The sequence below is a fragment of the Heterocephalus glaber genome, unplaced genomic scaffold, assembly GCF_053883595.1.
Source record: "Heterocephalus glaber isolate CG9 unplaced genomic scaffold, H.glaber_assembly_v1.0 deba00000594, whole genome shotgun sequence".
NCBI lineage: Eukaryota > Metazoa > Chordata > Mammalia > Rodentia > Bathyergidae > Heterocephalus > Heterocephalus glaber.
This window is the reverse complement of record NW_028258151.1, coordinates 1,569,206-1,585,199: the sequence shown is the minus strand read 5'-3', so window position 1 is coordinate 1,585,199 and position 15,994 is coordinate 1,569,206. Positions and strand designations below refer to the sequence as shown.

General features: G+C 36.8%; 1 protein-coding gene across 5 annotated transcripts in view; it reads left to right on the top strand.

Moving 5' to 3' along the window:
- Smap1 (small ArfGAP 1) overlaps window positions 1-15,994 on the top strand; it is a 170,658-nt gene that overhangs the window by 55,928 nt on the left and 98,736 nt on the right. For all 5 annotated transcript variants that reach the window (XM_004863998.4, XM_087205137.1, XM_087205136.1 and 2 more), the window contains one exon: window positions 10,673-10,806. In XM_004863998.4, the coding sequence (XP_004864055.2) occupies window positions 10,673-10,806 (134 nt within the window). Of the gene's footprint in view, window positions 1-10,672; window positions 10,807-15,994 lie in introns of those variants that run through there.

Genomic DNA, 15,994 nt, shown 5'->3' with positions numbered 1-15,994 from the left:
ATATCAAACATTTAAAGCAGAAAAAAGAAGGAACACTTCTCCCCTCATTTTAGGAACTCAACATTGTGCTAATCCTAAAACTGGATAAAGATAATAGAAAAAAAGCATGAACATAGATAGAAATTTGTTTAAGAAAACAAGCTATTAGAAGTCAGATCTGGCAGTATGTAGAAAGTGGTTTTATTATAGAAAGGGCAGTGTTGGTTCAGCATTGGAAGATCCACCCCTAAAAGTAATCATTTTAGGGGCCGGGGATTTAGCTCAGTGGTTTCTCCACCTGCTGTGCAAGCGCAAGAACCCGAGTTCGATCCCCGGTACCAAAAAAAAAAAAAAAAAAAAGTCATCATTTTAACAGAGGAAAGGAAAAAGCCTTATGATCCTGTCAGTAGTTGCGGAAAAAGTATTGGACTAAATTCTACAGCTGTTCATGGTAAAACCTATCAGGAACTAGAAGTAGAACAGAACCTTCTCCACAGATCAAAGGCATGTATTCCATACTTCCAGCAAAAACACCTTATATGAATGGAGAAGGTACAATGCTTTCTCCCTAAGGTGGAAAACAAGGGCAGATATGCTTACTCTTCATTTGTCCATTAAACTTTGAAACATAGGCCCCCAAACCAAAATAGTCTGGCAATAAAATGACACAATTAGGATAGGATTGGCAAGGTAGAAGTAAAATCTTTATATGTGGATGAAATGATCATCTACAGAGAAAATACTAAGAAACCTCTAGGAGCCCCTAGAACTTGTATTTGAATTTAGCAAGATTAGAAAACACAAGGTATATATAAAAATTCAGGTGTATGTATACTTGCTATAAATGAAGAATTGGATATTGAAATTTAAAAGTTATGTAGAAGTACAAAGGACCTAGAAAAGTAAAAAAGAAAAAAAAACATGTTGGAAGACATTTGTTACCTAATTTTAAGACTTCCTCTAAAGGTACAGTAATTAAGGCAATGTTGGTGTAAGGAAAGACATATAGATCATTGGAATAAGACAGAGAATCTAGAAATACAACCACACATATATGGTCCACTGAGTTTTGAAAAATTATTTAACACTAACATTTTATAGAACATGAACTGAATTCAAGAGCAGAGGAAAAGATAGTGTTTTTAGCAAATGGCACTAGAACACCTGGTATCCGTATATAAAAAATAACCTCAACCCTTTGTTTCCATACGCAAAAATAACTTGAAAGGATCCATAAACCTAAATATGCAAGACTAAAACTATAGAACTTTAAGAAGAAATTATAAGGCAAAATGTTTCTGAATTTAGGATAGGCAAGAATTTCCTAGGATATAAAAAACATGATGTATAAAAGAAAAAAATTGATAAATGAGATTCCACCAAAAGTTAGAACTTTAAAGGACATCGTTAAGAAAATAAAAAGTAGTCCTTAAACATCATATTTATAATGCATATAACCTATGACCAGAATATATAAACAGCTCTTACAGCTCATTAATAGACAACTCAATTAAAAAGTAGACACAAGAAGATGATAAATAGCCAGTACAGCACCAGGAAAGGTGTGCAACACTAGAATCAGAAAAATACTAATCAGTACAATAACAAGATTGAATTATAGACTCATTAGGGAGATGAAATTAAAAGTTTAAAAAGAACAAATGTCAGCTTAGGTGTGAACCAGTTAGAACTTTCTCATACTGCTAATGTGAATGCAAAATGACAAAACCATTTTGGAAAACAATATAGAAATTTCTTGTATTACTGTTAAGAACCAACAGTTCTGTTCTTAAGTTTTTACTTAAGAGGAATGAAAACACATGTTCACAATAGATTTGTACATACAAGTGACTATCCCTTATCTGAAATTCCTGGGACCAGAGTTTTTCAGATTTTGGTTTGAAATCCACTTGATTTGCAAAAAGGATAGCTACTCCTGCTTTTTTTTGAGGGGGGGGTGGTTCCTGTCACATGGAGTATTGTTTTCCACTCTTTAACTTTCAGACTATGAGTTTCTTTTTGAATTAAATGTGCTTCTTGTATGCAGCATATTGTTGGATCTTGCTTCTTGACTTAACGTTGATTGATACGTATTGATTTATCATTGTCATGACTTTTTCTGTTTGTTGGATTCTCCCCCTTTGCTTTTAATTTCTTGTTGTGTCCAACAAATTCATTCTGCTGGGCTTCCTGGGGTTGTGATCCTCATTGTCTTTTCCTAGGATAATGTCTAAAATGTTTTGGAGTGCTGGTTTGGTATTCATGAAGTTCCTAAGGTGCTCTTTGTCATGAAAGTATCTTATTTTTCCATCAATTTTGAAAGATAATTTTGCAGGGTATGTCAGTCTGGGTTGGAGGCTGTTTTCTTTTAGTGCTTGAAATACATCACTCCAAGCTCTTCTTGCCTTGTGGGTTTGCGGGAGAAGTCTGCTGTGATTCTGATGGGCTTTCCTTTGTATGTGATTTGTTTCTCTAACTGCTTGTAGAATTTTGTTCTGTTGTGTTTCTGGAATCTTAACTATTATATGCCTATGTGTAGATTTCTTTTGATCACAGCTACTTGGAGTCCTATATGCCTCACTTACATGTATGTCAAGTTCTTTTCCCCTGCTTGGGAAATTTTCTGTCATCACTTCTGTGAACAGTTTTTTTCTGTCATCTGTACTCTCCTGTTTCTTCATTGACTCCAGTCAGTCTGATGTTATTCTTCTTTGCATCATCTAGCAGCTGCTGGATTAATTTCTCATGGTCCCTTACAATTTTAAAGAAATTTTTCTTTTCCTGGTCACTAATTGCAATCTTATCTTCTATATCTGAAATTCTGTCCTCACATTGGCTCATTCTACTGTGTAGACTTTCAGTGGAGTTTGTTTTTTTTTGGTACCAGGGATTGAGCTTGGGTCCTTGTGCTTGCGCAGCAGATGGCGAAACCACTGAGCTAAATCCCCGGCCCATCAGTGGAGTTTTTAATCTCCTGGAAATCTGTTTGCATCTGTTTCATGGATTCCATTTGTTTCCTATGTTGGGATTCCATCATGTTCCTCAGCTCCTCTGTTTTTTTTATCTGTGTCCTCTCTAGATTTATTAATCATGTCTTGCATTATGGGCACAATCTCTGCTTTTAAGTGAGAAATTATTTCTGATTTCATTTTTTCCAGATCCTCTTTTGTTGCCAGTTCATGGAGTCCAGGTGGTTGAGTATCACAATATTCCATCTCGTTTCCCTTTGGGGTTGTTTTAGGTGATCTGGAAGTCTGGTTTTGAAACTTGTTTATATGTCTTCTCATTTCAGTGGGGCGGGGAGGGGGTATGTGTGCTGCTAGTGCCCGCGTGGCTCACCTCCTCTGTGCTTGCAGGGGTGGTACGGTGGCCCAGAAGCCTGTTCTTGTGTGCTGGGAGCAGCTCACCTCCTCTGTGCTCTGGGGCGGGGAGGGTGTGGTATGGTGTCCGGGAAGCCTCCTCTTGTGCACTAGGAGCCCTGAATTGAATTCTTACAGTCTCTAATCCTGTGTGATGAAGAAAGAAATAAATTTAAAATAATGTGGGAAGAATTGATACTTCTGGAGGGATGAAGAAATGATTTGGAATTTAAAATTTATATAATTGCTTCAATAGTAAGTGACTTAGCATTTCAGAAAGTTAACAAAGTAGAGTAAAAGCAGTCAACCAATGTAAGCAATCTCTGTTTGAATAATGAAGTAACCAGAGAAGGAGACACAAAGTACTTGTAGTTGCATTTAGAGATTTGCCCATGTTATGGTCTCTGTTTCTCTCTCTTGCTCAGTAGTGGTTTTCTTTATATTTTGAGCCCACATTTCTTCGTCTTTAGAATGAATGATAATACCCACCTCACACACTTATTAGGAGTAAACCAGACAATGCATGTAGAAATATGAATGAAGCATTATATATTCAATAAGATGGTGGTTTTTGCTGAAATACTCTTCTAGAGATTTTGACAGCAGTAGCTTAGATGACTTAAGGTCTTAGCAGTCATTTGTGGGTAGAGACTGTCAAAATTTTTGTAATAGACATTGTGCTGGGTGTAGAGGATACAGAGATCAATAAAATAATCTCAAAGAAATCACTGTCAGAAAAGACAGCTAAAATAATTAACTGTACATCATTGTGATAAATGTTATTAAGAAGGGTTGTTGGAGGAATTGGAGACGGCTTTACAGAAGAACCAAATCTTAAAGGGAACTTACTGTTAGCAGTGAGTGTTAAGTTCTTCATCATATTTTCTTTTTATAAAAAAACAATTGAAAGAACCTTTTTTGTTAGGTAATCATAGAAATCAGAAATTTAAGAGATATTTCTTTTCTGAAGGGCACATAATTTCATGCTATTTTTCTCAAATGGTATGAAAGCTGCAAGACATGTATATTGAAATCACAGTAGAATTCCTGTTCATTTTTAGATATATAATGTTTTTACATTATTTAGACATAGGATTTATTATCTGGTAAACTTCAGTTTTCCATTTTCTATAGGGTTTTCATACTCCTTCATTTCTCTTTGAAATTTATTAATATACAAATTATATACAAAGCATTATACAAATTTCAGGGGCATTTATGTATTTAAATTAAAAACGTAGTAATAAGGTACTTAAGCATTGTAATTTTGACCACGTATTGCTACATAGCACATACTCTTCAAGATGAGATGGAGTATCTTGTACTTCTATCTTGTCTAGACTTTATGTGCAGTTACTGAACCTTTTTATAATTGCCTAGAATACCATTGACTCTAGGAATCCTGAAGTAATGTCACCGGTCATCATTCATCTTTTTGTCTTCTGTGTTCCTGCACTATTTACTTTTGTTAGGATTTGGATCAAAAAATGTCCCCCAAAGGCTCAGGTGTTCAGAGGAAGAGCTTTTGGAAGCTGATTAGATTACCTTATCCATTGATTGATCTATTAATGAATTTATAGTTGAATGTGCTATTAGGAAATAGGGCCTGGTTGGAGGAAGCAGGTCACTGGGGGTGGGACTTAGTAAGGAATAGCTTTTCTCTAGTTTTTCCTTCTCTCACTTTGCTACCCAGCTGCCCTACTGAGAGCTGCCCTTCAGCTGTGAAGTTCCTGCCCCCATAGGCATGAAGCTGTGGAGTCATCTGACCATGGGCTGAAGTTTCTGAAGACATGAGCCACAATAAATATTTACTTCTTTAAGTTGGTTTATGTTGAGTATTATGTCCTAGTGATGGAAAGGTTACTAATACATTACACTGACTTTATAGACTTGAAGGAACCCCCTTGAGAACATAATCTTTGTCCTCTTCTTTTACTACTTTGGTCAAAATAGGCACTTAGTATACAATTGGTGATTTAATTTGCATGTAGAGCAATTTACAGGTTTGTTTAAAATATATTTTCTTTCTTTTTGTCTTTATTTTTCACTTTTCTTTTTTGGTACCAAGACTTTAAAACAGGGCCTCATGCTTGCCAGGCAGGCACTGTGCCATTGAGCTACATCCCCAGCCCTATTTTATTATTCTTTAATCCCACTTTTAGGCTTTTGGGTTTGAAATTTGGGATTATTAAATCTCTGGTATGTTCTGTTTGGTGCTACCAACCTACAGTTATAATTCACATTGAATTAGATTATAGGTTGAGCTGCTATAAAAAAGAAAATCCCACAAAATATTGTGTCTTAAACAGACTAGAACATTATTTTTCCTTCACGTTAGGCAGTGGAGATAAACTCTCCATTGTAAATAGAGTAACACTGTCACCTTCAACATGGGGCTTTTGATTCTGGCTCCATGGTAGCAGGTTCATTTCTCAAAGCTAATAGGAAAGGGGAAGGGGGCCAGGAGAACACAGGGCCAGTTTGGTTAATAGCAAAACATATAACTTCCGCTCACATTCTGTTGGCCAGAACTTGGTTGTGTGATTGTACTTTGCTGCCGGGGAGGCTGGGAAATACTAGTCTGTATGGGTAGTTATGCTTCTGCATAATACTCAGAGGTCTTTATTACTAAAAGGAAGAATGGGAAAGCTGATTATTAAGGACTACAATTTTTGTCCCACATTTTTAAAAACAAAGTAGATTTATTGGTGTAGGAATCAAAGACTGCTCATTTCCTTACTATAGTATATGTGATATTAGGGGGCATATAGAGCTTTCCCATTGAGAAATTTTCCATTTACTTTAAAAGACATAGCTAATAATAAATGAAAAAACAGCAGGTACCTATTGTTGCATACTATATGAGACAAGCTCTTATGAGCTGTAGAAATTTATAGGAAAATGGAATGGACAGGTAAAGTAAAAGGGGAAAGCTTTAAGGAGAAGCTAGAACTCTACTCGGGCCTTGAAGATGGGTTACAGTTTGTATGATCGCAAACAGAACACTGTTGGTCATTTCATCTCAATGTGTCACTGTCATTAAAGCATTCAGCAGATCTCCTGCAAAGTTTTCTGAGCTTTTACAAGTACCTTTATATTTTGAATCCCAAGTATAGCACTTGCAAATATTTTGGTCTCTGCTTTTTCTTTTGTCACTGTATTTTCTATCACCATGTCCTCTCAGTTATTCCTGGTGATTTTTGCATTTATTTCCACTCTTATGGTCACCACACTTATCAGTCCCTGGATACATATGTGAAACAGATAAGAAAGGTAAATAATCACCAGAAAACTGTTAGACTAATAAATTCAGCAAAGTGGTAGGATACAAAATATGCAAAAAACAATAGTGTTACTATACCCCAAGAATGAACCCTCTGAGAAAGAAATCAAAAAAACAGTCCCATTCACAGTAACCTTAAAAAAAAGGGGGGGAGGTATCTAGGAATCAACCTAACCAAGAAAGTTAAAGACCACTGTAATGAAAACTACATTGGTCTAAAAAGAGATAAAAAAGATATTAGAAAATGGAAAAATACTGCCTTTTCTTGGATAGGCAGAACTGGTATCAAAGTAGTCATATTATAAAAAATGAAACATTTAATGCAATCTCCATCAAAATACCATCAGATTATTTCACAGAACTAGAAAAAAAATGGAAAACATTATAAGGAACCAGAAGAGACCCAGAATAGTCAAAAGTAATCAAGAGCAAGGCATGAGATACAATCTTAGACTTCAGGTTGTATTACAGAGTTACAGTAGTAGAAACAGCATGGTACTTGTTATGGCTTATGCTTAGATGTCCCCCCAAAGTCTCATGTGGTGGGATTTTTTCAGAGGTGGCTGGATCTCTAGAGTGTGTGACACTGGAATTTATTCATGGTGCAGTGCTAGGATCAGGGGTGCTAGGATTAAGGGTGTGAGTACTACCAGCCCTAAGTAGCCTGGATAAGATGAAAGGGATAGAAAGAGCTGTGGTCATCCCTTGCTTCCTTTGCTGCGTTCTGCCTACCATGAACTGTTTTTCCTCTGGAACGCCTGTCTGCCATGCCACCCTGCCTTGGAGCCAGCCGATTATGGACTAAAACCTGTACAGATTGTGAGCCAAATAAACCTTTCCTCCCTTAACTTTGGGCATCGGGTATTTTGTCTCAGCAACAAGTAACAGTACTGGCACAAAAACAGGCATATTGACTAATGGAATAGAATTGAGGCTGCAGAAACAACCTCAAGCACATTTAGCCACCTGATTTTTGACCAGGATTCCAATAATATATGCTAAGAAAATATAGCCTCTTTAACAAATGGTGCTGGGAGAACTGGTTATCCACATAGAGAAGTATGAATCTTGATCCATATCTCTCACACTGTACTAAAATCAAATCAAAACGGATCACAGACATATATAAAAATAGCACTGAATCTGCTGGAAGAAAAAATTGATAAAACTCTTGAAGATATAGGCATAGGCAAAGGGTTCCTGAATGGAACCCCAGTTATATAAGAAATAATACCAAGAATCAGTAAATGGGATTATATCAAATTAAAAAGCTTCTGCACAGTAAAGGAAACAACCAATAGAATAAAAAGATAATCCTACATAATGGGACGATTTTTTTTTTAACCAGCAACTCCTCAGACAGAACTGTGTCTAAAATATATAAAAAGAACTCAAAAGTTAGACCCCCCCCAAATAAAAGACCTAATTAAAAAATGAGCAGTTGAAATGAATAGACATTTCACAGAATAAGAAATACAAATGGTGAATAATTACATGAAAAAATGTTCAGCATCCTTGGCCATTACAGAAATGCAAATTAAAACAACACTAGAATAAGTTTCTTATTTCAGTAGGGATGGGGTTCATCAAGGATTCAAAAAGCAAATGCTGGGGAAGTTGTGGGGAAAAACAATCCTTCTACATTGTTGCTGAGAGTGGAAAATACATCCTTTGGAAATCAGTATGGATGGAGATTCCTCAAAAAGCTAAAATAATACCTCTCCTGGGTATTTTCCCAAAAGAGCTAAAGTGATTCTGTAGTGATACATGCCTACCCATGTTATAGCAGCACAACTCACTAGCTAAATCATGAAAGTGACCTATTTGTCCACCAATAAGTGAATAGGTAAATGTGTTATGCATGCATAGTGAAGCACTGCTTAATCATAAAGAGGAATAAATTTGAGTCATTTTTTTAAAAAAATGGATGTATCTTGAGACTGTAATACTAAGTGAAATAAATCATTCACAAAAGGTTAAATATTAGAGTTTTTCTAGTAGTATGAATCCTAAAATATAAATATTTTAAAGAGCAGAATAAAAGAGCCATGTTAAGAAACAGGAAAATAGACTCTGGAGATGGCAAGAGGATTAGGAAGAAGGGAGAAAGGAGAGCAGAGAGGGGCAGGGGGAGTACAAATGATGGAGATGCTGTATGTGTATGTGTCAAACCTCCAAGCTGAATGTAGTCACTAGGTATCACCACATATACTAATAAAAAAATCTAAAAAGAATATAGTTCTCCCTTATCCACGGTTTCATTTTCTGTAGTTTGTTTCCCAGTCAATTGTGATTTGAAAATACTAAGTGGAAATATCCAGAAATAAAGTTTTGCAGTGTGCATTATTCTGAGTAGTGTGATGAAATTTCATGCCATCTCACTATCGTGCCCAGAATGTGACTCATCCCTTTGTCCAGACTATCCCTGGCATGTATGCTACCTGCCTGTTGGGTATTTAGTGGCCATCTTCGTTATTGTCTCACTGTTGTGGTATCGCAGTGCTTGTTTTCAAGTAACCTGTATTTGACTTACAATGGCCCCTAAGCACATACTGGTGTTGGCACTTTGGATAGGCCAAAGAGAAGCTGTAAAGTATTTCCTTTACTATTATCTCACATCACCACAAGAAGGGTGAGTATAGTACAGTAAGATAACAGTGAGAGACCATATTGTTATATCTTATGTTGTTAATCTCTTACTATGAATTTATGAATTCAGTGTCATAATAGGCCTGTATTTGTGTATATATTGTTTGTGTATATATGTATGTATGTGGTCCTGGGGATTGAACTCAAGGTCTGACACCTGCTAAGAAAGCACTTTTATGGCTGAACTACACCCTCAGCCACGTCTTTTTTTTTTTTTTTTTCCGTACCGGGAATCTAACTCATGACCTTGCACTTGTGAGGCAGGGCAGAGCCACTGTACATGTCTTATTTTAAAAAATATCTTTCATGCCTTTGTAATCCCAGCTACTTGGAAGGCTGATGTAGGAGGATCATGAGGTCAAGGCCAGCTAGGGTAACAGAGCGAGACTCCTCCTATCTAAAAAAGTATTTTTTGATTTTTATCTGTTGAACAGTTTTAAACAACATCTTACATACTTAATAAAGAACTTTTTACTATGGTTTATACTGCTGCTGGTTCTGAGTAAAACACCTGTTCACATAAATTAGTTTTAAAGTCTTAGATTTAGGGGAAATCTTTTAAGAAAGCAAACTCAGTAAAGTGATTAAGGTTCTAGAAGGCTTCTTTCTACACTTTCAGTGCAACTAAGACATGTCGTCTTATGTGGCAAGCTGCTCGTGGTAGCTTCCATTATAATTGTATGAAAACCAGAATGCTTATAATATGCTGTCCTGGTGTTTACTTTAGTTTGAATACTTCTTTTTCTTCTTTCTTTCTGAATTCATGCACATAGCTTGTTTTATTGCTCGTGTCCACCAAAGTAGAAAACATTTTCTTTATGCAACACCTGGACCTACTCCATCTGATTAGCAGAAAGAAAGGCCATCTGCACACACAAAGGGCACTACTTCTGCTGCTGAATAGCTGGATTAATCTTTTTAAAATGTTTTTTACAGTGTTATTTATTTTATTAGTACGTTTCCAATTCATACAGTTTACAGTCATCTTGGGGAGTGGTTACGTATACATATCACAACTTGGTTTTTTTCTAGTCACCTTCCTCTTCTTCCCCCTTTCTCTCTCTTCTGGTTCTCCTGTCACCTTTTCCTTACTTGTTGATATTATTTGTCTTAGCTCATGTTATGGCATAGAATGTTTACACTGATTGGAGTTATTAGGATGCTGTACACAGCACATCTTTATTTCTCTCATTTCCCCTTCCCCTGCCCCTTTCCCCACTCCTCATTCCCTGGGACCACTTCCCTATTAGATGAGATCTGCCCCCTTGTCCCTTTCTATCCATCTTTTATCGTTTTTCTTTGTACTTTGCCTCAAATGAGAGATGCCGTAAGATAGGTAAGCATGTGTGTCTGATTTATTTCACTCAACATTAATACTTCTTTTTCTTTTTTCCTTAATTAGGTCCCCGATGGGCTTCCTGGAATATTGGTGTGTTTATTTGCATCAGATGTGCTGGAATTCATAGAAATCTTGGGGTTCATATATCCAGGGTCAAGTCAGTCAACCTAGACCAATGGACACCAGAACAGATACAGGTAAACATTGCCGCAACAAGAAATTATTAAAATACTTGATATGATTTAAAATATCTAATACATGCATCTGAGAATTAGTGTTGAAAATAAATGCACTGAAATGTTACCTATAAAAATTGTTACTTGTTAATTTGTAGGTGTTATTTTATTTTTGCTTTTATAGTAAAGTCAGTTTTATTTTACTACAGAGTATTATATTTTTATCTGAAATACTGATTTGGAAGTAATTGAGCAATGTTTTATCTTGTGTTGATGAAATTTGCCATTTTAACTCCATAGTTTTATTTTCCTGTCAGTAGAGGGAGCCTTAGTAAAGATAAAGAAAAAAAATCAACTCTAACCTGAAAACTGACTTGGAGGATTTCCCTTCTGTTCAGAGGTGTTCTTGTTATTTGGGCAGTAGCTGGAAGATAGTGCATGAGCAACCATGTGTTCCTACGAGCATTTAGACTTGTATGGAGCAGTTTAGCTTCATTAGGGATAACTTCGTAATTTTAAGTTGGATGTTTTTCTGGTGTGACAGACTTAAGTCCTCAGAATCTTACTGTCCAGTCTTTAAAAATTGGTCACAAACTTAAAAACAGTTACTTTTACTGTTTGTATTTTGTAATTTGTAGTGAAATTACCTACTTTTGAATGTGCTTTTAGTCAGTATAAAGTGCTAAATGCATAGTCATCCCTGGTATCCACACAGGGTTGGTTTCAGGGTCCCCAGCAGCAGCGATGGCCAAGTGGCTTCTATAGGTAGTGTCATGGTAGCACTGGTGTACAGCCTGTGCATATTCTTTCTTTTCTGTGCCCTGAATCCTCCCTAGATTACTTATAATATGAACACAATGCAAATACTATGCAAATAGTTGTTATACTCTTGTTTAGGGAATAATGAGAAGGGAGGAAAAGTCTGTCCGTCTTTAGTAGAGATGTAGTTTTCCCCCCCTCTAATATTTTTGACCTGTACTTGATTGAATCACAGATGCAGAACCCAAATATGTGGAGGGCCAACTGTATGTGGTCAAACTTCAGTGATATGCATGCATACTTCAGAATCAGAAAAAACCAGGAATTTCCACTGGTACAGTGAGGCTAGGGGCCAAAGGAGTAGAATAGAGATTCTCAGGCTATAAAGTCAAGCTTTTTTTTTTTTTGGTACCAGGGATCAAACTCAGGGCCTTGTGCTTGCGAGGCAGGTGGCAGAACCACTGAGCTAAATCCCCAGCCTGTGTATAGCCTTTTTAATAGTTCGTTATAAATTAAGGATGAAACATGGAATCCCTGGACAGTTCAGTTCTCCAGAAATATTATGGAATAGCAGGTTATTTGTGGTAGGAGCTGTGTAGCTTGGAGCAGAATTTCCAAATCAATGGCTGCAGTTCACTGGTTTTCTGTAGGTAGGTAATAGGTACATGGCAAGATACTGAATTATTAAAATGTAAGAATATAAATAACAATTATTAAGTAATTTACACTATTTAAAATTATATTTGAATATAGTTTGTTTTTTCCTGAAATCAGGCTACTTGAAATAAGAGTTATTATTTGGAATGTGAGCTTTATGATGAGTACTTGTCCCTAGAGAATGCTCTGCCTAGCTCTGCAGTCCACAGAGCTCTTTCCCAGTGCAGTAGGGTGAGAGAGCAGGGTAGGGCAGCCTTAGGAGTCAGCTGTTAAACAGCAGAGTTTCACTTTAAAATCCACACTGACAGACCTGCCAGTGTTTTGTGGGGGCCTGTGAGTACTTGCAAGGAAGACTAGAGCTGTTATGTAATTGTTTTCAAGGTTATGAAATACAGATAGTGATTGTTGAAGACCCAAGTTTCCAAACTGAAGAGCACAGCCTTTATGTCAGCCAGGGGTATTCAAGGATAACTGATTCCAGAGAGGCAGTAGAATAAAGTTATTACAAAAGTTGCCTCTAGAATCAGGCGTGTATGATCTCCACAGGATATGTGACCTTAGGGACCTCAGTCTCTTCATTTATAAAATAAAAACAGTAATAGTGCCTGCCATATAGGTTTCTGGAGAATCTAATAAATTAGTATAGGTGAAGCATCTAAGATAGTACATGGCACATTTTAAACGTTCAATACACGTTAACTCAGTGATTACAAGTAGTACTAGTCCATTTGTGCATTACAGAAGACCATCAGCATTGCTGCTTCGAATGTATTCCTGAGTGTAAGCGTCCTAGTAATCTGCTCTGATAAATTGGCTAGAATACTTAGTTTAGTTAGTTGTTAGGAAGCAATTTACCTTCTTGGTAATCTATTGTTTGAACTGATTTGAATATTTAGTTTTGGTTACTTCTATTCGGGGCAATATAATTTAATCCCTGAGCCCAGTCAAGCTATTAAATAAAAATCTGTGTGTGTGCATGCATGTCATTTTGTAAAATATACCTATTTACAGTTTTGACTCAGGGTTACTTATCAACTGACATTATATATACTATATTTTTATCAGTTATTTGTATGTGTTATGTGTGTTTTTCAATTTTTAGGACTTCTAAAGGCGCTGATAGTTTAGAATTACTGTGTTGCTTGTTTTTGAAAGAAGATAATTAGCTGGGCCTGGTGAGGTATGCCTGTGATGCCAGAGGAAGCAGGGAGCTCACAAGCGGAAACCTGGGCGGGGCTGGGGTTCTAGCTCAGTGGCAGAGGACACCAGGGCTCAGTCTTTAGTACTGTGTAAGAAAGTGGGGGCTACCAAACTTTTTTGATTTTTATTAGCACAGAATAAAGTTTTTCACGTTTTTAAAACAAGTTCAACATTCTTTCAATGTGGTTCATGGTCAGGTGAAATCTCTCTGATCTTGGGTTTATTTTTAATTACTTCTTTAATTTTTGGGAAGATTTAATTTTTTGTACTGTTGCAAATATTACAACTTTCATCTTGTTTTATAATGGTTAATTGATCCAAATCTTGTTTATTTCCCCTTTAAGAACTCTTAATTATTCATTTTATTTTATTTTTATTTGTTTGGTACCGGGGATCTAACTCGGGTCCTTGTGCTTGCGCAGCAGGTGGCGAAACCACTGAGCTAAATCCCTGGCCCTTAATTATTCATTTTAATCTAAAAGTACTAATTAAACTTTAAAAATGAAGAATACTAACCAGGTGTCAAAGCACACATCTGTAATCCCAGCACTTCAGGAGGTTGAGGCAGGAGAATTCCAAGTTTGACTTCCGCCTGGGCAACTTAGAGACTTAGGAAGACCCTGTATCAAAATAAAAAAAGAGAGCTGGCAATGTAGCACAGTGTGAAGGCCTTGGATTCAATCTCTAGTACTGCAAACTAATAGTTAAATAAAATAATAACTTATCCATGTTATAGAGGAATGTTACTTATACTCCCAAGTTTCTTATCTCACTTGAAATTTTATGTTGCTGAATAAACTATTATAATGAGATCTTGTCCATATTGGAAAATATACTCTATATATTTAGTAATTATCTTGATAACTTTTAGGCTACTTTTAATATATTGTCTAGCTACAGTGTTGTGTTATCCTCCCTTGCAGCTTCTTTCTTAAGTATATAGTAGTGTCATTTATTGATTACTTCTTTCTTGGAACCATGAAATCCACAAAATTTAAATGTTTTCATTTATAAACTATGTCTTGGGGAGGAACTTTCCATTTTGTTTTGAAATTTTAAGGTTTTTTTTTTTATTAGTGTATATTTGCCACAAGTTACATTTGCTTTGGAGAATTAGGGTACATGTATGTATCATAGCTTGATCATTTTTTATTTACTGCTATGGCTTGTGTTTAGATGTTCCCCCCCAAAGCCTCATGCAGATGACAGGTTTTATTTTGGAGGTAGATGAATCTAGAGTGTGTGATGCTGGGATTAGGGGCGTGTGATTACTAAACCAGTACGTGTGAGTAATTGGTTTTGCACTGCCCTAATCCTGCAGTCTGAGTAAAGTAAAAGGGGCAGAAAGATGCTATTAAGGTCTCTTGTTGCCTTTGTTGTCTTCCACTGCTATGAACTGTTGCCACCCTCTGCCACCCTGCCATGGAGCCTATGAACTGTAAGCCAAATAAACTTTTCCTCCTTTAACTTTGGGTGTCAGATATTTAGTCTCAGCAGTGAGAGAAAAGTTACTAACACATTTACCCACCTACATTTGAAATTGCAGACTCTCTGGGTATGACTTAGCCTTATGGAATTTGCTTTCAACATTTTATAGACATGTTCACTACTCTTCTTTATATCTTTACCTTTTTTAACTTCACCTTTAAATGTGTTTTTGGTTGGAAGATGTCTTAGTCACTTTCCTCATTGCTGAGACACAATTCTAGACACCCACAACTGAAAAGAGGAAAGGTTTATTTTCACTCACACTTTCATTGGGTTTAGCCCATGGTTGGCAGGCTCAAAAGGAGAAATGGCATGCTGTGGAGAAGGGCTGCTCAAGTCAGGGTGGCCAGGAAGCTGGGAGAGAAGGGAGGAGCCAGGGAAGGAGCTACATCCTTCTGAGTCACACCCCCAGGACCCACTTGTATCCAGGCCCCATTCCTAGCAGTACATTTAGCTACTGAGCTAATCACTGGATGAATCCACTGATGCATATAGTGCCTCCCTAATCTTTCACTTTCCACACACGTAAGGCTTTTGGGAAACATTTCAGATCCAAACCATATCAGAGGAAAAGCATCCTTAAACTCAGCTCTTTTTACAACCTTGTTTATAGCAAGACAGTGGGAGCTTTCCTCTTGGTTTTCTGTCATCAAGCCTCTGAATGCTTCTGCTTTGAATTCCAGCTCTTTGTTCTCTTGATTTAGGACTGAGAGTTGAAGGCAGGTAGGAGTTATTACTTTTTCTTATTTTCATTTTGTCTTCCTCATTTTCCACCTAATTAAAAACTGTTCATTTTGAAGTATTTTAAAACTCCTCCTTTGAAGTGTTTCCTCATCCCTTTCTCCAGAACACTGTCCCACTGTCCCCCAGTACCTTCAGCTCTTGACTGTGCTGTATTCATTTCCCTGTTCTGTCTGAAAGCAATAAGTACTGTACTTGGGCTGTGTTTGCCGTTGCTCTCTGGGGGCTAGCTCTGATCTTTCTGTAACAGATGAATTTCTTGAGTTTTTTTTACCTATTTCATTTCTTTACCTTACTTTTGCCTCTGCCAACTCCTTTCTGTTTTCACCGCTCTGTTTAGTTTGCCCTCCCCAAGAACTCTGTT